Source organism: Rhamphochromis longiceps, linkage group LG8 (genome assembly GCF_057381845.1).
Source record: "Rhamphochromis longiceps isolate RC_006_pf linkage group LG8, R_longiceps_female_GT1.1, whole genome shotgun sequence".
In the NCBI taxonomy this organism is placed as follows: Eukaryota; Metazoa; Chordata; class Actinopteri; order Cichliformes; family Cichlidae; genus Rhamphochromis; species Rhamphochromis longiceps.
The window spans coordinates 28,264,755-28,289,377 of record NC_140564.1 but is presented as its reverse complement, the minus strand read 5'-3'; the positions used below and the strand labels follow the sequence as shown (position 1 = coordinate 28,289,377).

At 39.8% G+C, this 24,623-nt stretch overlaps 1 protein-coding gene across 7 annotated transcripts in view; it reads right to left on the bottom strand.

The window, feature by feature from the left end:
• The window catches only part of tekt3 (tektin 3), a 31,335-nt gene extending 7,925 nt beyond the window's left edge, over positions 1–23,410 (bottom strand). The window contains exons 1-8 of one of the 7 annotated variants that reach the window (XM_085416883.1): positions 23,257–23,410; positions 12,492–12,582; positions 4,003–12,393; positions 3,181–3,787; positions 2,468–2,551; positions 2,288–2,358; positions 2,051–2,194; positions 4–226 (exon numbers count right to left, since the gene is read on the bottom strand). In XM_085416883.1, the coding sequence (XP_085273009.1) occupies positions 4–226; positions 2,051–2,194; positions 2,288–2,358; positions 2,468–2,551; positions 3,181–3,747 (1,089 nt within the window). In that variant the 5' untranslated portion in view covers positions 3,748–3,787; positions 4,003–12,393; positions 12,492–12,582; positions 23,257–23,410. Of the gene's footprint in view, positions 1–3; positions 227–2,050; positions 2,195–2,287; positions 2,359–2,467; positions 2,552–3,180; positions 12,394–12,491; positions 12,583–23,256 lie in introns of all 7 variants that reach the window. The other 6 variants (XM_085416885.1, XM_085416884.1, XM_085416886.1 and 3 more) reach the window with 6 other exon arrangements.
• Between the last annotated feature and the right edge of the window lie 1,213 nt (positions 23,411–24,623).

Sequence of the window (24,623 nt, the reverse complement as noted above, 5' to 3'; positions counted from 1 at the left end):
GACCTTAGCCAGGTGTGTTTGCAAGCTGTTCTTGGCATCACCGGTTTCTGATATGCGGTTGGTGAAGGCTACGTTGACATTGTTGAACTGGTTCCACATTTCATTGGAAGTGGCGTTCAGCAGGATTTCTATCTCATCCCTGAGCTTGTGGGAGGCAGCTCGCTCACTTTGGGAATGCAGGATGTTGTCATCTGTAAACTTGGACCACGAGTCAGGCAGAGAGATTCTGACAGAGAAACAGTTAGATGCATTTACAGTATGTTCCAACACTCCCACTGGTTTTGAACATGATGCATTTGGAAAAGAGTTTTTCAGATATCACAAAACTTTTTAGCTATTTTAGCCAAATTTCATTGTTATTGTTCTTAAACTTTTGAGAGGCAGGGGCTTGTTAGCAAACGAAAACCTTCAAGGGCCCATCATAATAAACCAGATTATATAGTAAGTCTATTACAAAGAATTACTATGATTAGTAAACTTTCAGGTACCATTCTTAGTGAAAAACTTTTCAACCTAAATGCTTAAAATGCATGAAAACTGGTACAAAAATGAAGTGAGCTAGTATAAAGAACACAATATGATGGTTTGGGTTTTTTGTAGTATAACTGTACAGTTAGACATTAGATTTACCCTGAAGTCTTAGGTACATGCATTCATGTCCCTGTTAGGTTGCAATAGTTGTGGTTACTTAAATGTTTATTGGGAATGACAATTATGGAAAATTGTATAAAGTTTTTGTTTGTTTGTTTTAGCAATTGCTAGTATTCAAACGGGAGATGGTGAACATGGTAAAGCTGACACTTATAGTCATCATTTACACTCACTGGCCACTTTACTAGGTGCTGCTCAATTGCTGGTTACAAAAAACTAATCAGCCAATCACATGGTGGGAACTCAGTACATTTAGGAATGTAGACATTTTCAAGATGATCTGCTAAAGTTTAAACCGAGCATCAAAATGGAAAACAAAGGTGATTTAAGTGACTTTGAACATGGTGTGGTTGTTGGTGCCGGATGGGCTGATCTACTCGGATGTTTCCGCACAACCAACTCTAGAAATTCCAGAGAATTACATGTGAAAGAGAAAATATCCAGCGAGCGGCAGTTTTGTAGATGAAAATGCCTTGTTAGTGTCAGTGGTCCACGAATAATGGCCAGACTGCATCAAGTTGATAGGAAGTTCATTCAAATAATAATGCATTATAACCACAGTGTGCAGAAGAGCATCTCTGAATACTTGACATGTGGAACCTTGAAGCAGATGGGCCACAGCAGCAAAAGACCACACTGGGTGCCATCCTGTTAGCTAATAACAGGAACCTGAGGCTACCATTCTCAGAGTCTCACTGAAAGTGGGCAATAGAAGACTGGAAAACTGGTTTCTCCTGCATGATGGTACGGTGAGAATTTGAAAATATGAAAGCATTTATCCTTTCTACCTTATATCAACAGTTTGATGGTGATGGTGTTTTGGTTTCTTGCCACACTTTGAGGCCCTTTAATACCAACTGAGTTAAACACCACCGCCTACCTGAGCATTGTTGCTGGCCGTGTCCACAGAGTGTCAGTCTATACTGCCAGCAGTATAACACATGTCACAAAACTCAGATCACCTCAGCCTAGTTTCTTGAACACAACAATGGCCTCCAGACTCACCAGATGTCAATCCAATATGATCTCAGTGTGTTGGAAGCACCACGTTGAATCAATAGCACTACAAATTAAGGTAGTTTGGAAGGCAAAAGCAAGGTGCACCATATAAAGTAACCAGTGAGTGTATATCGTAGCCCTGGTGTGCGTAAGTGCAGCTTCACTATGTTCCTGGCATTACTATTAACTTTTAATCGCCTGATAAAATATTTACATCTCACTTGCAACAAATCACCAATATACAGTAATGCTTCAAGACTGCTTAACATTTTTATATATTTATCTGGACACAACAATTTATCATTTCATGCAAGCGTAAACAAATTCTGGACAGCAATATCAAGTATTTCATCGAATATAATTGAATCATTCAGATATTCAAATATATAATTATACTCACGAAGGGTCTAGTCTGTCAATTCCTCTGTAATAGCCAATACCATCCGATGTGTTCCTTAAATGGTGACACCTTTGATCTATCCTCTGCGCTGTCAGTTTGTCACTCAGATCTCGTTCCAACTCATGTTGAGCTGCTCGGTTTGACCTAATGAATCACATAACGTAAAACAGAAATGAAAACTTTTATAAATTGAGCACATGTCAAACTGCACAGTCTTAGTCAGATTGTCAGACTTACGCTAGCTGAGCAATGGCTCTGTCCAGATGTCGCCTCATCCTTTCCTGACATGACTTTATAACTTCTACCTCCTTTTTTAGCACAGGTAGAAAGAATATAACAACTTTCTTATTTCTGCAGTAATATTGGTCTCATGAGTCCCAAATATATATATATAACCACACTGATCTTTCATTTTACCTTTATGAGGTCTTTCTCTACGTCATCGTGTACCAGGTCAATGGACATCCGCCGCTCTCTGTGGTACAGACACTCTTGAGACACCTGTTAGCAAAATTTTATTTTGACTAAAGCAAGATGCAATGGTAAATCCATAAAGAACATTTTCTTTATTTAACAGTGATTGTGACACTCCAAAAGATGGGGATATAATATGATTGTAAAGAAAAACACAATTTATATCAATATCAAGGTGTGCATATACTAAGTTCTGCAACATGTTTGGATCATACTCCAATTTCAGTCACCTGGAGAAGTCTCTAAGAAAGTCTCATGCTACATGATATTGGTCTAGAAAGGTGTCCCTGTCATCAGATATAAAGCCAGATCAAGTTAACTCTCTCAGGGGGACTATGGTCATTCGAACAGGGCACTAGGATGACCTATTTATGGGACTGACCCAGTGAAAGCACCGTCATTTTGAAGGGTTGCAAGGGATCATGCAAAAACTGTCTCTACAACCAAACAGACGACTGCTTTAAAACTGGCATAATATGGATGATTGATAATATGCGTGCACTCAGTCTTAGTATGACCAGTGTTATGTCATGTTTTCTCTCAAACAAATAAAAAATATCAAGCTAAATGTTCAAATAATATCACTCAAAATTAGTGTGCATCCGTGAAAAAAAAATTCAAAGTAGCTCATTGAAACATATTCCTTCCAGCCTCACCTGAAGGGGCCCTTCAGTCTCTGCCAAGGCTCTCTCTAGCCTCCTTTTGACCTCATTAAGAGCTGCTATCTCTGTCACCATGTTGTCGATCTCATGGCTCAGCTCAGACTTCCAAAAGACAATGTCATTGAGCCTTTCTCCTATGTTCTTGCTGGTATTCTCCTGGGTTCGTCTGGTAAGTTGCTCTTTATCCTGCATCAGCCTGATGGTGTCTCTTCTTAGTCTCTCTGCGCTTTTCCGGGAAGACTCGGATTCCCTGTAGTTGTTGTGGTTGGACTTGTACCAGTCATCTGGAGTGTAGCGGGTGGTCAGCGCACTCCTGTTGGATGGGTACAACACCGTCTTGGCACGAACCAAATCTAAATTCTCTCGTTGTATGGAAGGGGATGGGATAGTGCTGTTGCTCTTGTAATAGCTGTTTGTCCTCCACAGACTGGCATTGGGATTCATGACCAGGGCTGCCTGGGGGTTTCGATAGCTGGATGCCATAGTGGAGATGGCAGGGAGAAAGTGGCTGCTTTTTGGCCGAGCGTATGTTGCTGTCAGAGTGGATCCAATCAACTCCATTTTTCGAAGCCTGCAAGGGTTCAAAGTGGTACTACTGGTCCTGAGTCAAAGTAAAGAAAAAAGTTCTCAAACTGATTTGAATATTTTACATATTCATATTAGCTACCTGGATCAGACATTTAAAGCAGTTTACAAACTCTGTAGGTTGGTTAAGTATACAAAGAAAACGTGTTTAGATGGCTCATTAGAGTAAGAAGGTGGAAAATAAAATCAGAACTAAGGTGAAGCATCAAAGTAGACAAAGAACTGCCTTACCAAGATGAACGCTTGTCAGTTGCTCGACAGTGTCTTGTGACCAGCTGCCTCTCAGCTCTGTTTACCTGAGAATGAGCTCAAGAACGCACTAAAGGTAAACTGGCATGCATAATAGAAAAGTTAGCAAGTCATTCATTCAGCCAACCAATGGTGTTGCACAGTCCTGGACAGCAGCAGCTGGCCTTGTTCAAGATTTCTGTTGACACAGAAGCAGTTGCCATGGGTTACTGCAACACTGTGCCAAGGATTTTCAGATTAATAGTGACCAGGTGCTTTTCTTTGGACTAGTAAATGCACCAGTGTTACAAAATGTGTCCACAGGACAGATGTAACTTTGGTGTTTGTAATGTTTCTTCTTATTAGATTTCTTTATAAAATCCTACTGACCTCCTGTGACTTTACAAAGTTCCAGTCCACTTTTCAACCAATACAGGCACAGCTTATCAGGAACACAGTTAAAGTGGAAAAGTAAAATGCAGTGAAAACAACACAGCAAATAGATGCCTATATTATAAACCCTCAGCACCATGAACTGTGATTTTTTTTTTTAATTCACTGATAACTTACAGCTCTCCACATTCTGCCTGTTCTCTTCTTTCTTCATTAAACAAGATAAACATTCAAAATACACCCCAATCAGTTTTTAAAGAATTTATTTACGGATGATCGATTACTTTCTGTAGCTTAATCAAGCCATTTGTCATTAAAATCCTCGATAGAAGGGAAGCAATCGGAGCTCTGTTTTTAAAGCAGTCAACTTCAGTTGGTCTCCATGCATGCACACATTAGCTCACCGTCACCCTGAGAACCAAGCTGTCTGTATTGATTGCAGTTACTTGTTTAATGATTCATGCCGCAGGAAGAGTCCACACAAACCCCTGTAGCAAAGAATAATAATCTGTGTTGTGTTACCTACCATTGGAAATGAGTATCGTTTACATTAATTTGTTCTGAGGGGGTAGGGCTGGACAGATGATAGCCTGGTTTCCACAGGGACAAGGAAAGGTGTAACCAGGATTTATTTAGCTCTGTCTTAACAATAGAAGTGTGATCTGAACAAAATCTTTGAATGAGATTATTTTGGGGTCTTTCCAACCACCATGTTATTTAATCTACTGCTAATTATTTAATGTTGTAATAATTTTAAAACTTTACTTGGCAGAGTTTATGGCGGGTAAAGAGAGCTTTCTCATCCTCCCTGGCTGTATGATAATACTTAACCAGCAACTTTCAGTGAGATCAGCTTTCCATCTTACTGACACTTACACACTCATAATGTAGGACTCAAGCACAGAATGTTTTCTAACTCCATGTTTGTAGAGAATAACATCTATATTGCTGTCCCTTTATGTATGAATGCTGTGTTAAATACTGTTGTAGCAGCAATCATTTAGTTAGCTTATCCTCATTACATGAAAGAAGTTAGTACCCTTACAATCTGGAAGTAAATTAGTGTAACTCCCCAAGTAGGGTCCAGTCTGAATTTGATCTATGTACTCAGGTATTTAAGGTGTACTGTACTGACAAGCTTAATTAATATTTGTTTTTTGGGAACAAATTTTTTTTGACATGTTTTTCTTTAAGTAAAAAAACAAACAAATCCATCAAACCCCACTTTAGAGATCACATAATGAAATCTCAAACTCATTAATGAAGAATTTGTGATTGGCTTGCAGGTTTATATGTCCTGCCCTGGAACCTCCTCCAAGACCTGCCCACTTTATAACTGGAAAGGTCTTGGTGGCCACCACGTGCAGTTTTGCAGCCCGTGCTCAGCTACTATTGTCATAAACATACAGGTTTAGATTTAGAATGGAATGGCGCACCATTGCTCCACCCCTGCAGCCTGCGGCATCACTTAACATGGCTAGGTTGAAGAAGGCCATCCCACACGCTTCTACTGCCCTGACCTCATCCACTATAAATACACCCCAGAAAAGCACGAAAAGCGCGCCTGCGTTTGAAATTCCTCCCCTGGATAGAACTGCAAGTGTCCCCTGGAAAAGCGATTCCTAGTGAAGCTCCCCACTGGCCTCTGAACATGAAGGCAATGTAAGAGGGGCCTATATATACTCCTGCCATGTGGCCCATGAGAGCATGTTGTTAATTACTGCACAGTAGAAATGTCTGAGGGAGCAAGTGTGCTGTCTACTCCGCTTAGAGTACAGTGATACAGAACTGAAGGCTGTAATCTTCAGCAGTATAAAACCATTAATAAAACAGAGCTTCTAAATTGAGTCATAGTATGAAGTTTTAAGAAATAGTTTCCTTTTCTTATGTGGTATATAGTAGTAGCCATTTAGCAGTCAAGCTATATTGCTGTGGGGAAAAAATGACAAGCAGGAAAATTATAGTGTCATAATTTTTTTAATTTATGTTCTGTGGTTTGGCAGAGGTGTCCAAGCCTTGAATTTTTCTCATTTTGGCTGCAATGAAAGTGGCAGTGAATTGTCAAATTGGACTGGACAGGTAGAAAAATACACTGAACCTGCAGTCAGCGTTCACTGCTTCACACATGTAGACATGTACTTTGATATTATTTCTTTTGCAACATTAATACTGGAAGACATACAATGCTCCGGTGCTCCGAATTCAGAGATCGGTTTTAATAAGCTGTGCAGATACCAGTGTCCTCCTTCAAACACCCGACAACCAAAATAGCTGGAGATACAAAATAAGAACTTGATCCTTCTGCTTGAGTGTGGACAACCACAACCAACTGCACATCTGAGACATTTTGTAACTATGTCCTGCAAAGTTAGGATGCTGTAGCATTGTTATAATCTGTTCACAACCAGAGCGGATAATTGCGGCACTTTTTAAACTTTGCACAGAGAAATATCAAACAAACAAACTTGGTGATAGTTCTCTTATTTTCTTACTATATGTAGCAACACACCCCTTTCACCACACACAATCCCTTAAGGTCGTGTCCTTTCCTTTCCACCACTGACCTTCTCTTGATTGGGTAAGAATAGACGACGTGAGGAGGTCAGGTGTGTTTTCTAAACATTCCTAATTAGTAAAAAAAAAAAAAAAAAAAAAAAAAAAAAACAGGTTCCCTGTTCCCTCCCTGGGCCCCTAGTGCTTTCACTTCTTCAAACCACACCTATTTTGATGTCAACCTGGCAATTGTCCAAGCCTCTGGTTGTACCACAGCTTCCTCTATTGGCAAGATTGATATGAGGTGCTTTCCTGTGATTTGCTTACACTCCTGACTGCTGGGTCAAACAGATAAACTAGACTTGTAGCTGTCTTTATGCCCGACTATGCAGGCCATTATACTGGCATCAGTTTCCTCTCATGAATTCTAGATGGATCCTTCTACGAGGAGGGCGGCCACACCTGGAGAACAATACAGAAGATGTAATGAACCATTAAATCTAATGACAATATTAGAGATCCCCCACTGTGGTAATGGAGCATCCAGGTGGGAAAATCACAGGAGCCTCCTGAGCTTATCACAGATTGTCAGTAGTCACCCAAGGAAGTGTTTCTGTGTGTTCTAATGATTTCTTCTAATAGCCATAATACACATTCATCCTTGTACTTCTATATTGTGAGTCCTCCAGTTTGTCTTCTTTGGTAACAGTGGTATCATGATGTTGAGTGAAGTTGATTATTTAGGCTCTTATAACCTGAGGGGTCAAAGCAGTTCCTTGTAGTGGTGGGTCAAAAATGTAACAAATTTTTAAATCTATAGATGAAATCCAGCCTCTGATTGCAATTTAATTTAGTTTCTATGCTATTCTTTCATCTCAGCACCCCAAGATAATCATTACTGTGACTATTCTATACAAATATAACCCAAATAAATGTAAAAAATCATGGTTGCAATCTGAAAACCTGAAAATACACCCTGTCTCCAATATCTTCAGTGATATTAACAAAATTTCTAGGCCTTCTTAAAACAGAGTTCAAGTTGGCTTTTAGTAGATTTGATAGTCCCTTTTTTATGTGATGCTGCCAAGTGGTCAGTATTATTTGGTCAGTATTATTTAGATGTATGTTAGATGTAAGTGTATTAAGTTTTATTTTTTTTATTCCACTTATCGTGTTTTGAAGTTTTTGCATGTTTCATGTTGTTTTTATCTTGTCAAAGTACAAAGATGGTGATATAATTTTGCAGTGTGTGTGTCTGTTTGTGTATTATGTACTTATAAAATATGAACCTGATCTTATTACAGTATTATAGAAGGTTGTTACTGAAGCTTGTGAATTGTTTTTTTTTATTCTTTACACTAAATAACGGTGCTCTATATTATATTGACAGGGTGTCATTTATGCCTATTGTGTATACTATTGTACATTTTGTACTATATCTGTGAAGCTTATTCAGTACGCTAAATGTTGCATAGCAATGCAAACCTATTAAGATGCTTCTTTGCCATGTGCATGTTTGTGTGGAGTTGCATGGCAACTTTCTACTGTATCTGCAGTCTGATGTCTGCAACTGTCTGAAGCAAAGAGCATTCTATGTCCTCGCCATAAAGCAGGCAGATGGATATTGTATTAGATACTCAGACAGAGGAAGCAGAGATGCACAGACATCCAGGCAACAGATATTTTTGTGTCCTGGGTAACAAAAAAAAAAGCATTAAAGTTGACATTATTTTATACCCAACCCATTCTAAGATGGGAAATACTGATCTATCATCATTAGGCATTATGGCTGTTAGTGGTTGGCACAAAAGGAATTGCACTTGTTGCCATCTGCTTTCTTTCCAAAGTGCACAGATAATTATTCATTGTCATAAAAGGACATCACATAAAACACTTGTAGCAGAAACGTTGCAAGCTGCTTTTGTTTTTAACTGTTTAAAAGATGAAGTTAAGAGGGTTACATGTACCCTAGTATGCATTTGAGCATTTTCATTGTGAGTGATATCTATCTACTTTAATTAATGTTGCAAATAAAGAAAATTAAATGCAATGGATGGATTTGGTTTGCGTGGTGGCTGGCTATCATGTGGTGGTACAGGGAAGGGCAATGTGTGTCTGACAGGATGGGCAAGGGGTGGATGGACTCTAGCCATCCCCCACTCTGTGATCAAGGCTCCCAGTTGCAAACTTCCAGAGTGGGACGAGGGGCCATGAATGGAGGGCTTTGTTCAATCCGTGGTCATCACATTCCACTGGAGCCACTGTGTGGCATTCAGCAGAGCGGAGGAGAGGGCAGGCCAGGGCAGGAAAGGACAGACGAGGGGAGGCCTGGAGAGGAAACACTAAGCAGCCTCTCTGTCTGTCACATCAAAACATTAAGATCTGTGCCATTTATGTAGAGGAAGTATTTTTAGCTTAGTGCTAATGCTGTAGATGCTAAAGTCTTTGCACTGTTTATGTGTACTTTTTAAAACACAAAGCCAGTCTTTAAGATTTTCTTATGTGAAGCTCCTTGACTTTTCATTACCTGCAGGACAGCAATGCACCTTTACTGGTGATATGTTTTTTAAGCAGTTCAGCACTCTGTGAATTGGTCACCACTGTTCTATAAGGTTACAGTTAGACTGGTGGTTGTAATTCTAGTTGTTTTTTTGGTTAAATGGTTAAGAAGAGGAATGAAGTCTAATGTTTCCATGCTGACTCAGGAGTTGAATTATTCAGACTGGGCGTGTGTGTTTTAATCTCACACTCAGCCCTCTGCCCCAAATTAGGGAAACTGCAGCTTGGCAAGACAGGAAGAAAAAATGAATGATAGAAACTTGAGATGGTTACACAGTGACTCATTATCATGCACGTAATGGTCATAGCAATATGTAGACCTTAATCATGAACAAAGAACCCTGCATTCCACGGGCTAGTGCCATTTAGGGGCGTAGGTGTGAAATGAGGCATGTGGCTAACTGATGTGTAAACTGTATTCAATACCAAAAGCTAGGAAAGGGAAAAGGGAATTTAGGAAGTATAATTCCAGTTGCATTTAGATTATTTTCCTCTGCCGTGTCACACTGCCTCCCTTTTTCCATTCATCCCTCATAATAAATGTTCCATTTATCGCAGTTCTCGAGCTATCCTTTTTTATAATCACTCAAAGTCTGTCGTCTCACACAAAGAGGTGTCTGTCATTGCATATGGGAGACTTGTGCACTGTGCCTTGGCAGCATGAGAACAAGAGTTGGAAGAGCGACTGGGTCCAGAGTCCAGATGGACTCTGTGACTGTGTCATTTCTGTTGTACAATCTGCCGCCTTACAGACACCGTTGTCTCCAAGAGGAGATACCTGTACAAGTGGAACTGAAGACAGACTGACCCCATATTCTTCTTGGCCATACATGTCCTCCTTAAGCTTTTGCTCTTTTCTTCTATAAAGTTCAGAATTTACAAACGCAAGCACAGTATGAGAGCTGAAACAGGTGAAACAGTTTATAGCTTTACTGAAACAAACTTTGGAATTCCTTCTCATCCACATGGTTTTTAAAACACTCCCCTAAGCTTATTCATTCCTTTAAACATCCTCTTTAAACTGCAGCCTTTTCATTACCTAATAAAAAGATGCTCCAGTGACTCAGTGTTAATCTTGCAAGTATGTGTACCGTAAACAGTAGAGATATGAGGTATGTAAAACACACACATCCAGCACGTACAAAGCCCCGACTCCCCCTTGTCTTACATTGTCTTTGAGTGCTGCCAAAGGTCAAAGTGCATCCAGCAAGATATCAGATTGATTTCAAAGGCATGTTTTCATGTGAGGTGCACACAGTACTGTAACGCATCTTTGGTAGCATTTAGATTGTCTAATCAGAATTAGAGCAGAAGCATGGTTCATATTGTAATCAGCTGTTCTGTTGTTTCTAAACTGTGTACTTCATGGAAATTTACCTGACAAGTGGTCTTTTTAATCAGTTCTACTCACTTGAGCACACTATAGTGCCAGTATCAATTCAAGCACCATGCAACCATGCCAGCATCACACGCTTGACCATAGATTACTGGGTTTTTTTGCACAAACCCTGTCTGAATTCTTTTCTAACAGCTTACACTGGCCAAACAAAAGGCCAAGGAAGATTCAGATTTACCAGTACAAGGCGGAGAAAGGCATTTAAAACCATGGCTTTTTTGTTCAGAGGCATTTTCCAACCTCTGCGCCCTCCCCCTCTGTCTAAAATGCCGAAGGCATGTGGTTGACAGCTCCTCACAAGCTTTCAAATTGTTCTCTCTTTCCCAAATTTGGACTGAAGTAGAATGCCGCTATTGTTAACATGTTCAGCAAACTTGAGAGAATTTCATTTATCTTTTCTGGCAGCGTAACGGTCTCATAAATAGAGGCAGTGGGAACTTTTCATTTTGCTAGACAAGATTTTGCCTTTCCCACCTTGTTCGGGGCCCTGGGATGCGCTGTAGGTTGTGTCAGAGACAAACTGTGGGTCACTGGTATGACAGTCATTCAGTAGAGGTGTCAAGATATTATAAGTGGCGTAGGCATGTGAAAATTATGGCCATATGGTTCTCAATTCTGGCAGCGCACACAGAGCTGAACTGTAAAAATGTCTCAGTGGAATTCCAAGTGGACACTTCTTCAGCCTCTGTCAAATCCCTGAGTATCATATTTAGCCCCTACCATTAGAGTCCATTCTTACTTTGATTATGATGTTCTTTTAGTATGTGTACATCACATGATGCCATGTCAGGTGTATGTGCCACGTGAGGAGTACCCAGAGCTGTGAGTTAGCCCTCTGCTGGCTCTCGTGGATCTGTGGCAATTATATGCCCTCATCTTGTGTGTACAGAGGATAGCATGCAGCAGCTGGGAATGCACAATTACCTCAGTAGAAGGAGACAAAGTCAGCAAAAGTAAGGTCTGTAACTGATAAGATTTCTTAGTAGGCCTTTTGTATTTAACTCTTCTTTTTGTGGATTGTTCTGTCGACTATACTTACTGTTTTTTGTTTTAACCTTTCGAACTTTAGATCACCAATTTTATTCAGTAGTGCACCAAAACAATTACACCAAGTCAGACCTGAACAGTTAAGAATTTGATATATTTAAACATATTTACCAGATGTAGCAATCAAATGTATCTCTTTCAGTTCCATATGCCTCTAATTCTCTGTACGAGTGCTATCATCTCTCCCGCTCTGGTTCTGTGTGTAAAACAAGCTGCTGCGGTGAACTTGCACTTATCTAACGCAGTTTTTTTCACTCACTGTTTAAGGTGACCACCCAAAACCTCTTACCACACTGCGTGCTGCTCCCAGCCAGCATGAGAAGCAGAGGAAGACCTTCAGTGGTTTAGTGCCTCCTTCCCTCTCTCTCCTCTCATTTACCCAGAATGGGCATCACGTGCCTATGTTGTTGATCCTGGCCACTGAGGACAGCAGGGCACAGCTGCACTAGGGATGGGATTTCACTGATCCTGCAGTGGAAAACCTCATCGTACTGTCCCCTGGACAGCTGCATATGAAAGAGCATAAGCTTCATCACTGTGATGTTTGCAATTGTTTCACTGTGTAGGAGAGTATGGTGGGGTAATATAAGGTGATGTCCCTTACTTTGTGAGAAGTCGGACCTCTGCCAGCTCCATCCGATCAACTGTCTGGCTGACCAGGTGTATAATCACTGAAGCATCATCAAAAACTAGTCCTGCATGTTTTCAGAAGCATGCAAAGTATTCAGGGTCAAACAAATGATATGCAAAGTTTTAATGTTTTGTGCACTCAGCTCTTTTTCATTTATCTCCTAAAAGATCGGAGAGAAAGAAGCCGATATAAAGGTTTTACACAGATATGCATTATATAGATTATATAACCTATATAATGCATATCTACAATTATGAATTTTGGTTTTCATGCATAATGATAAAGTAAACAGATTTTTTTTCAATGGTACATATAGTGTGCACAGAGAATTTTCTGTAAATATAATATTGGTTATCTTCAGGATTTCTAAGCCAGTGGGAACTGGACTATTTTCATTTACCACATGTATATATTTAGACATGCACACATTCAGATGTGTTTCCGTCATACTGTTTCCCTCAGCTTACAACTGCTCACAACCAGACAGTACAGCTGTGAAATCTTAGAGCTCAGCAATCCTAGTGAGAACTGGATCTGTGCACAGAAACATAATCATAATAACAGCACCAGCAAAGGAAATAAATTGCATTGTCTCCTCTTGTCCTTAGAAGGTCTGCAGACAGGGAACTGTTGCATAAGTGAATGCCTGCATGACAGAAGTGCTACTTTACTGTTTATTAGGTGTAGGGTTTTTTGCAGCTCAATGCCTGCTGTCTGCAAAGACAAACAAAGACCTGTTACGTGTGACAAACTGTGAAATTTTCACTACCTGCCTGCAGTGATGAAAGAAATAGATGAGCGCAATCAATAATCCCCCACCGTCCAAAATGATATCATACCGCCCTCCCACTCTGGTTATTAACAAGTTATATCAGTGAGAATTAATGACATTTCAGCATGAAGCAACTGTGATGTAAGGTATATTTACAAACATTTCTTCTTCATCCGCAGACCAGAATCCATCCTGTGGGAGTGGCTGCTGTGAGCTTTACAGACAGGAAGAACCTTTAAGAGCTTTTTAGAAAATTGCTCTCCGGAGAAACTGCAGAACGAGGGAGGCTAAATGGAGGGCATCTGTCTGTCTTGAAGAGGGTTGATGAGCTTGTGAATTTAGCAGAAGGGCATATAAAAAATTTGAAAGCCAGTATGAAAATGATTCAGCATAAGAGGCTGAAAGAACACTATAAGGCAAGTAGAGAAAGGAGAAACAGAGGAAATGTCCAAGAGTGAGGAGGAGACATGGTAAAACAAGGACATTTTCCTTAACTGAGAGAATGCACGTAGTAAACTGTGGAGGGAGAAATAAGAGGATTCAAGCGAATGTCCATACACTGCATCCCATCACACGCTATGTTTGGTGCTCTTTGTCGCCACCCTTGTGTCTGTGTGAGCAGAACAGTGTAGGCTTTGTTTGATGCCGCAGTTTCCAGCAGTTTCATCCAAATATTTTACGTTATGTAGGCAGGCTGTAACTAGGTGTGTGGCACACAGCAAAGGGGCTTCACACCTAACAAGCTGTTTCCGATAAGAATGGCGCTGTCTGAAATTTTTGTCTTGAGGCTTTATGCCAAAAGATGTTAATAACAGGCGTGGTAAATGGAAGGAAATGGAGAAAAAATTACTTGATAAATAAAAAAGCAGTAAAATGGAGAGAGTGGAAGGGAATAAGGAAGACGGCAAATATAGAAAAGCAAACACAGAAGTTGAATTTTTGAAGCTGGTTCTGCTTCAGTTACCTGGCCTATCATTAAAGCAGTAATGAGGAGCAGACAGGGCAGCAGCTCACCGCTATAAAGAATGCAACTTTCCCACAAAGGCTAACACAATTTCAAAGTTCCAAGTAGTTAAAATATAAATTTTCTCCCTTCCTTCACTGTAATGAAGTGGTTTCTCTTCATTTTTAGAAACCCACAAGAGAGTAGCACCCATTCTTCACCTGATTATAGTTAGTGATTATGGTTTTTGCACAGGTTAGTGCTTCCTATCCTCGTCTACTCATGCATTCTCCTGCAGTAGAGTCTGGTTGCATCTATATTATAAATGAGCTTATTATGATGCACCCCTCACAACTCATCAGGAAACTGACAGACCTGGGTATCAGTTCCCTCATCTGCAAATGGTTACTGGACTTCCTGACCAACCGCCCCCAACATGTCCGGCTGGATAACCGCTGCTCATCTACCATCACAATGAACACCGGTGTACCACAAGGCTGTGTGATGAGCCCTTTCCTCTACTCCCTCTTCACCCACGACTGCAGACCTGCTGATGGTTCCAACACCATCATTAAGTTTGCAGATGACACCACGGTGATTGGCCTCATCAGTGACAACGATGAGGCCGCCTACAGGGAGGAGGTGGATCGTCTGGCTGAGTGGTGCGACAGAAACAACCTGCTGCTTAACACCGAGAAGACCAAGGAGCTCATCGTGGACTACAGGAGGAATGCTGAGCCACATCCACCCATCCACATTAAGGGGACGGCTGTGGAGCGTGTGAGCAGCTTCAAGTTCCTGGGAGTCCACATCTCCGAGGATCTCACCTGGACGACCAACTGCTCCAAGCTGGTCAAGAAGGCTCACCAGCGCCTCTTCTTCTTGAGGACTCTGAGGAAGAACCACCTGTCCTCAGACATCCTGGTGAACTTCTATCGTTGCACCATCGAGAGCATCCTGACCAACTGTATAACAGTCTGGTACGGGAACTGCTCTGCCTCGGACCGGAAGGCGTTGCAGAGGGTCGTGAAAACTGCCCAGCGCATCGCCGGAGCACCACTTCCTGCCATAAAAGACATCTACAGGAAGCGGTGTCTGAAAAGGGCTGGGAAAATCATCAAAGACCCCAGTCACCCATCACATGGACTCTTCACCCTCCTGCCCTCTGGGAGGCGCTACAGGAGCCTCCGGACTAAGACCACCAGGTACCGGAACAGCTTCTTCCCCACAGCTGTCAGACTCCTGAACTCTGCCTCCTGACATCTGACCCACGTTAAACTCATGGACTGAACATACACACACCCACAATGGACAACTGTACCCTCAAACACAATAATAACATGGACTGAACCACCACTCACAACCACTAGCACTTTATATAGCCTCTGTAGAAACTATCTACACCCTCACTTATCTTAACTGCACTACTGTATAGCTCTGTGTAAATAATCATTCTGTACATTCGATAATTTTTAATCCTACAACTGTTTACAACTTGCATAGTTCCCATTTCTGTATAGCTGTATATCTCAGATTCTGTAAAGTTATTTATTTCATATTCTGTATAGTTTTTCATATTTATATCCTGTTCATATCCTGTACATAGCTTGTACTCACTACAGCCTGTACATACTTATAGTTATAGAATATTCACAACATACTTCATACCGTGTACATTATAACATACCATAATAGACCCATTTCTGTAATATACTCACATATCTATATTATTGCTAATATATATTGTAATATATCTATATCACTAAAGCACTTCTGGATGGATGCAAACTGCATTTCGTTGCCCTGTACCTGTGCATGTGCAATGACAATAAAGTTGAATTCTATTCTAATTCTATTCTATTCTATTACTTGTGACCTGAACTTGCTGACGCTCTTCTGGACAAGTTCAAGAAAAAAGAATAAAGAGTATCTGCTTCCTAAAATCTAATTTCCTGAGCCTAGACTCTGCATACAGAATATAATTTCAAAATGGGCCATATCCTTGACTACTCACATATTTACACATTCACTTTTAATATAAGCATTGTGTTCCTGAAGTGAGGAAGCTACAAATATAGTTCTAGGTTTTTAGTCAAAGCATAACCACATGGTTTCAAAGCTCCTTAAAGTACTTTAATTGGCTTGATAACAACAATTAAAACTCCAAGTCTTCATAACAACCAAAATCTGTTGGCTCTATTCTTTTTACAGAGAAATTTTTCCTTTTGGCTGTTTTGTGTGTTTTTCTGGTTTTTCCTTTTGGTTCTGTAGAAATGTGTGTAGCTAACTGACTGATAAATGATACATTTGAAGGAACCCAACTGGTCACAGCAAATTGGAACCACTTCTTGATCCTGGTTCTGTTGGAGACTTCTACCTGTTAAAAGGGAGTTTAATCCAACTTGTGCTTTCCAGATGGTTGATCATAGGGGTCGTCTGATTGTTGATGCTTTCTTTCTATTACTGTAGACAAAAAACAAAACAAAAAAAACCCGCCAAACTTACAAAATGAAGTGCCATATAGTGGCAACTGTTATTGTGAGTTGGCACTATATGAATTGAAATGAACTGAACTTGTAAATCATACTGTCTACTAGGGGTGCAACGGTACACAAAATTCACGGTTCGATATTTTTTCGATACAAAAAATGTTCATGCTTTTTTAATTTGTCATTTATTAAAATTATAAATATATATTTTAACTCAAACGTACAGTTTTTAAATTTAATGTTGCTGAAACAACAAAGGGATAAAATAATTAATCTAGTTGATCGAGAAATCACTCATCTTTAGAAAAGAGAGTTTATTACAGAGAAATGGCTCTTTCCAAAATAAAAGCTATACTATACGCTTCTTCTGGGGTATACTCTCATAAGGAGAATCATGTGCTAACGGCTGTCTAAATGACTCGGGTAAAGTTTGTAGCATGCGTGCTTGTTGTTTTTGTCTGCTTCCACTTGTCTTTGCACTAGGATGATGTCGGCGTAAATGTGCAGTCATATTCATTGTGTTCCCACTAGTGCTGTCAGCATTAATCTGAAATGACGTTAATGCAAGGGTTTGTATCATCATTTAAACTGGATAGGTTTCTATATGTACAGACGCAAAAATAATAAATAAGGCTCTCAAGTATGATTCCCTTTGTAGACAGAATCAGAATCACATTCACTAGTCTGTCTCACATTGAGGGGTTTGTGATGATCTTTGCTACCTCCATCTTTCTTTTTCTTCCTTTTTTGTTGGCCACCGCAACTCTCTGTGGGCATTTGTACTCTGAGATCCACCGTTTGCTTTTCTTTGCTGCACTCTTTTGACTTAAGGCATCTTCTCTCAGCCTATAAAGCAAAATTATTTCCCCTTAGGTTTTACAACACCAATTACAACATCACCTGCAGAGTATTCGGAAGGACTTTAATATACTCATTTACATTTTCAGTGTCTGTGATAAAGTAATTAAGGTTAAATGGCGGCACTTACTGTAATGTGCTGCCATGTTTTGGTCTGAATGGTCTGTGCCCTACTGACACAGAAGGGGTTTCAGTTTTGCACTGAGATGTAATTTTGACAATTAGTTCAAAATAATTGGAGAAATATATTTTGACATTATCCATGTTCCTGCCAAGAGTTTAATGAGAAGATCAATATTATAACTCTCGCTCATAAATATGAAGGTAGATCCATAGCTTAGTTTGGATATATGCATAATGATGTAGATGAAATGTGATTTTTTTTAAATATTAATATCTGATTATGATTATTGTTATTAGGATTGATCTGGTAGCATAATCTGATTTAGAACAGAAGAAAAACTTAATTTGACCTTAAAAAAAAAAAAGAAAAAAGTCCTTATGACTCACAGCTCAGGCAATCACAAGCCACAACATTTCAGTTTCTGCTCTCACGTTCTCATATGTGGTTTCAAATTGTTAATCTTAAAGCTGTTGTAATTTATTTGTGTGTTATTTGATGTAGTGTCGCGTACCAAAAACAAGCTAGTAGATGTTTTTTTATTTTAAACCACAGATTGGAGAATGGAAAGTTTGCACGGGGTTAGGGTTTGGAGACTTCCACCCAAGTCTGCTTAGTGTGTGTTTGTGTTAGAACAGAGAGGGCTGCGCATGAGAGAGAGCAGCTATTTTCTGGACATGCTAAATAGGATGATCCTGCCATTGTGACCTGACATACACTCAGATCAGTCAACGCTGCAGACACGCCCAGTCACTTAAAATGCCCCGAGTGACCTTTTCCAACAAAAAGTGTTGATTTGAATAGGATGACAAATTCCTCCAACTAGTGTGTGAAACCTTGTGTATCAGACCATAAAGAACCCCAAATATTGCTATAGTTGGCCCTTTTGCCTCCAGTGTTGAGAGCTTCAGGAATGCTGCTGTCCTTTATTGGTGCCAGTTCTGGTAACACCCAAAGCATCTGAAGCATGACAGGCTGGGTGGGCTCGCCATTTATAAATACACCCCTCAAAACATGTCTAAAGTTCACTGTGTGGTTTGCACAGCCACAAGCTCCATAGCCATGTCTATCCATGTGTATTTGCATTTATCGTGTGCTTGCATGTGCATGTGTCAAGGCAACCGTTCAACAAGATATCAGACGGGTCACTGCTACAGTAAGATACACCATGATTTACACTTGCATGGTTGTGTATTTACAGCCGCTGAAAGGCTATCCTGGGTTTATGTAAGTATGCCTCACATGTAGACACATCATTCGGTTGCTGCGCAAGATGTGTTTTTGAAGTCAAGGGTCATATCTACACCTACACTTAAAACAACTGAATCAGTTTGTCTAGGGGTACACGGGCGATGTGATAGGCCACAATGATATCAAAGTTTCTATTAGCCTAAAGATAATATTGATGGAAGTAAAGGACACATTATCCTTGTTTTGCTTCAATAAGCGGCCTGAGCGAGATACGAACTGCCAGACGTTTTATGAGATAATTTAAAAAGTTAATATTCAACTTTGTCATTCCTCATGTCTCCACTGGTTTTGAAAACTGACCTTAATAGCAAGACAACACTGTGGAGGATGTGGGGCAAAATCAGTCTGCAAGTTTAGCAAAAGCTGATATCATACTTTCTCTTAGTTAGCTAAATCAAGTTGCTGACTCGGCTAAATCAAGGTCAAACACAGTTCTGTCTTTGTGTGTTCCAAGAAAAGGCAAGAACTGAAGCTTTGTAGTCCAGTTAACAGAAGGATCATTCCAAAATATTCCGTTTGTATGGATAGGATGCATAAATACAGCTACTGGTAACTCTTTTAAAGTTAGTTAAAGGTAAACATTGTTTCAGTGTTGCAAAAGAGAGGCTGAATAAATAATTGTGCATGCTTATGAAGGTGAAGTGAGATGACAAGTCCCTCCTTCAACAAAGTGGATTGGAGTTGGTCCGGAAAAACATTTACACATCCACTCACTACTATTGTTTTTACCATCTTTTAAACCTTTTAAGCTTACAGAACAACAGAACTTTACAGAAGGTGGAATTTCATCATATCAATTTAATTCCTATTTGCTGAGTTACAATTAGTAAGTCCTACATGAGCTACATGAATTAATCTGGATTTTAAGTCAATGTAAAACACGCCAAAAAAAAGTAAATATGTTTTTTGATATGCAATGCTATACGAGCAGGAGGGTTTAGTGATCACTATAAGTTTGTGTAAGTTCTGCATGTGTTATTTTAGTATCTCTGTTTTTCTCTGTGTGCACAGCGTAAAGCACAGGGTGAAAAATGGGCAGAGTCATGCTGTTTTTCTGCATCACTCACATACTCTTTACATCTGACAGTTCTGGGATGACGTCAGATGTTTTAGAAGCAGGTGGGAAACAGCATGGGAGAAAGTGAATTTCTGTTACTGAGGTTCTGAGCTGAATCCTCGTGCAATCTATGAGGAGGGATTGTTTGCCTGTTTTTCTAGAAATGCTTCATAGTCTTCACAGACAAAACGCCTCAACAATTTAAATAGTTTGCAAGCATATGAAAGTAATTATTTGCACATGTATTTGGTTTTTCCTTTTTTGAGGTGGTTGATACATATAGTGCCCATGTAAATAAACCCGTTACCTAAAAAGGAGGTGCTGTATTACACTGTGTGTGGTCCTTGTGAAAACTTCTTGGCCATTTGCATGCTCGACAGAAAATTCCTGGATACGAGGAAGGAAGTTGATCGTCACTCTCTGAATCTCTTTGTGGTTTAGCGGCCTTCTGAAACATTCTCTATGCTGTCAAATATTATAGTTAAGCAGCGAAATATTGACATCCATAAGTGTTGCTACAATTAAATTACATTTAAATTCACTTAAATGCTAAACTTAAACCACTTTCAACATGGAATATGAAACATTCCTGTCTTCATCAGCAACTTGGAGGTTAGTCTGACATTAATATTGAGAGCTTTATTCCAACATTCAGGATTAATGGCGAGCCAGGGTCCACCTGATGTTTTCAAGACTGGACAGTAGGCCTACTTACAATAGAGTGTTTAAATCGATTGATGTGTAATGTGTTGTTAGGACTGACTATTGACGGTATGAAGGAGCTGCCTCTTAGCTGCCTATTAGGTGTGTGGCTTCCACCACCACCTCCAGTGGTGGAGGTGGTGGTGGAAGCCACACCCCCATCAAATATTCTCTAAAGGAGATATTCTGAGCTTCCTGCATGTCTTTCCACCATCTGAATGGCCTCTTCTTGCCTCTCATACTCCCTTGCCAGTCTGCATACTCTGTCCTCATACTCCATTTGTCATTTCCAAGTTTCTATGTCGAGCAAAAGGCTACACAAGTCCAAGGTTTCTTTTATAGTTGTTTCTTTCTGACATCAGTATGTGGTAATCATGTAAATGTCTGTATTTTTATGCAGTTTTGTACAAACACACTTATCCTGTGTTGAGACTATTAAAAAGTAATCAGGGTGCTGTCAGGTTAATGAAAAACAGGGCAAGTCTGAAAGATTTAATGCTCTGCACCAACTTTCCAGTGTCTAAAACTTGTACACTTAATGGCTGCGCATTTCTCCGCTTCAAGGACAAATTGTGCAAAAAAAGTAAAAAGAAAACTAACAGTCTGCTGGTGATGCATGGCTATAGTGACTGAGGTTTGTGAATGGCTGGCTTAATGGCTCATTATTGTGCTGGTGGCTATAACCACTGCCAGTCAACATGAGGCTTGCTTGGTTTGTAAAGTAAATGTTGTTGTGAATCAGACCTTTAAATAGTCAGAAGTACTCATTTTTCATTTTCTGCATCCGACAGGAAATCTCTACTAGCATTATGGCCCAAATTCTCAAGCAAAGCTCCAAAATGTAATATGTGAAAAAAAGATCGGTAAGCCTCGGGAGTTTCGAAATGCCAGTTCATGTAGGATATCAATATTTAAGATTACAGAAGTAGAGATGGTGGCCTTTATTCATTGTAGGAATTTGATATAGTGGAGACACTTCTTGACCTTTCAATTAATTCCTTACTTTGGCGTCATATGAGCTTGTATCCTTTTATTCTGTCATATATTTGTACAAGAGTGACTAACTATCTTACGATCTTGCTTTTTATTGTACAATATCGTACCACAAAAATGAATCAGCTTTATCGACACAGGAAATTTCTGAAGTATTTGGCAGTCATGACTCAGTGACAATTAACACATCAGCCATACTGGATGTAGGATGGGAGCTGGCAACAGTGAGGTCATTTCCTGCTGGATATTGAGCTTGTCTGTGTTGGACAAATTTTATGAAGGGTTTCAGGAATATAACCCCCAAATCCTGGAGCTATGACCACAAACTAGAAACCCTTCCTCGGGATATCTTTAACCACACACACAAATACACAAAACATCTTCCAAAAAAATAAACACTAGAGGGGAAAGGGAGGTGCACATGATATAGTAGTAAAGTACCGTCCAGTTCATTTCCTCCCCTGCATTTTGTTGCAAAATCATTCGCAACCCCACCCCAGGATTTTCATTCAGAGAGAAAGAGTGAGCAAGAGGGAATATGCATGCAATGGCTCCTTTCCTCTCTTTCCAGGGTGAAGATGAAAACATAAATATGCCTTTCCAACCCAACCCCCTCTCCAACACCACCACAGCCCTTCCTCCTAAAAGCCACTTTATGGGGAAGGAAGCTGACTCGGTCCACCCTGCTGAGGTTAAATCCAAGAGGGGTGAAGAAAAGGGTGTTGCCTGGACCCCTCAGCTGACAGCAGGAAACGCTAAGAGGAAACTGAAAGGGATTGTTTGTCCGTTTTCCAGTAGTAACAGACAGGATGTATAATGTCAGAGAGGCAATGTGAAGCTATGGCATGTGAAGACTTTGCCAGCTTACTGTGATAGGTGACAACATCCAGTGTACTATAATTTCATATAATTTCATACCAATAATCCCTGTTTTGTATAAGTGTTTATGCATGGATGGATGGATCTTCATTGGCATTTAATGTGTATTTTATCAAATACCTAATCTAACGGTTAAATCCTCCCAAAAAAGAAAAAAATACTCCAAATAAGAAAACACTTATAGCTAAGAACAATTAATTCAGCTAAGCACACTAAAGTATTTCCTCTTAGAGCTGCCAATGCTGCCTAAGCGTGTTAAATACAAAGAGCTCTACACAAACCCTTGCTGCTACCAGAGGTCATAGGAGAATGGCCAGACTGCTGCGAGCTAACAGAAGGGCAACAGTAACTCATTACAACCAAAGATGCAGAAGAGTTTCTATAAATGTGCAACACATCAAACAAGCAGAAGAGCTACAGCAGCATATATGTGTCACTCGTATCTGCTAAGAACAGGAAACTGAGGCTACAATTTGCATGGGCTCACCAATATTGTACAACAGAAAGCGTTTTGGAAAAAAGGCCAGGTCTTAAAATTTGCTATAACATTGAGATGAAGGCAAGGTGCATTCAGCATGAAGGTATGAATCCACCATGCCCTTTATTAACTTCAGACTGCTGCTGTAACATTCTTTTAGCACCAACCTAGCATAATTTAAACACCACAGCTTACCTGAGTATTGTTGCTGACCATGTCCATGATCAGAGTGTGCCACATCTTCAGCTTCAAACAGGATAACACACCATGCCATTAGTTCTCTAGTCATCTGAAACGTCTTCTTTTGAACATTAAGTGTGCTGTACTCAAATAGCCTCCAGAGTCACCAGATTTCCAATAGAGTACCATAGATCAGTGTTGCCAACTCCTCAGTAAGGAAAATTGCTATTGGTTGTCCTAAAAGTCGCTAGAAGTCGCTAAATGACGTCATCGTCTAATTTGCATAATTGGTCATGCTAATCTAATTGTAACCTACATTGTTGGAGAGAGAAATAACATCGTGGAAGAGACATAAAGTGAGTAAAAAAAACGTCCTAAATGCATTTAGAGTTTATTTAGAACTACAAATTAAATTTCTTTTAGCAATTATTGTTTTTTTTTAATGTCACAATTCCAACCCTGCTCCTTTACCCGGGCTTGGACCGGCAAAAGTGACCCGAAATAGGCACTCTGGTGGAGTTACTTTGTGTGTGTGTGTTTATAAGTAGTTTTAAACCTTGTGATCCACAAAACAGCATAAGAGTAAAAGAAGAACTGACTGCGTTACAGCACCCGCTGCTTGTTGAGAGTAAAAGCGATACGTGCTTTCACGTCTTTTTTTAGCGACTTTATTTAGAAAAAAAAAAGTCGCTAAGGGGTCTGAAAACTCGCTAAATATAGCGACAAAGTCGCTAAGTTGGCAACACTGCCATAGATATGTTTAGGGATGGGAGATTCACAACTTCATTGAATCTATGTCACAAAAAATGAAGTTAGTATTGAAGTCAAAAGGGGGTCCATCCAAGTATCAGCAAGGTGTACCTTACACTGGTGAATGTAAAGTTTTTTGCCACAGCTAGTTGAATATTGCTAGTTGTTAGCGTCCAGTTAGCATGTTGCCACATTTCAAAAAATAGAATAGAATAGAATAGAATAGAATTCAACTTTATTGTCATTGCACATGCACAGGTACAGGGCAACGAAATGCAGTTTGCATCCATCCAGAAGTGCTTTAGTGATATAGATATATTACAATATATATTAGCAATAGTATAGATATGTAAGTATACTACAGAAATGGGTCTATTATGGTATGTTATAATGTACACGGTATGAAGTATGTTGTGAATATTCTATAACTAAGTATGTAAAGGCTGTAGTGAGTACAAGCTATGTACAGGCTATGAACAGGATATAAATATGAAAAACTATACAGAATATGAAATAAATAACTTTACAGAAATCTGAGATATACAGCTATACAGAAATGGGAACTATGCAAGTTGTAAACAGTTGTAGGATTAAAGAGTATTGAATGTACAGAATGATTATTTACACAGAGC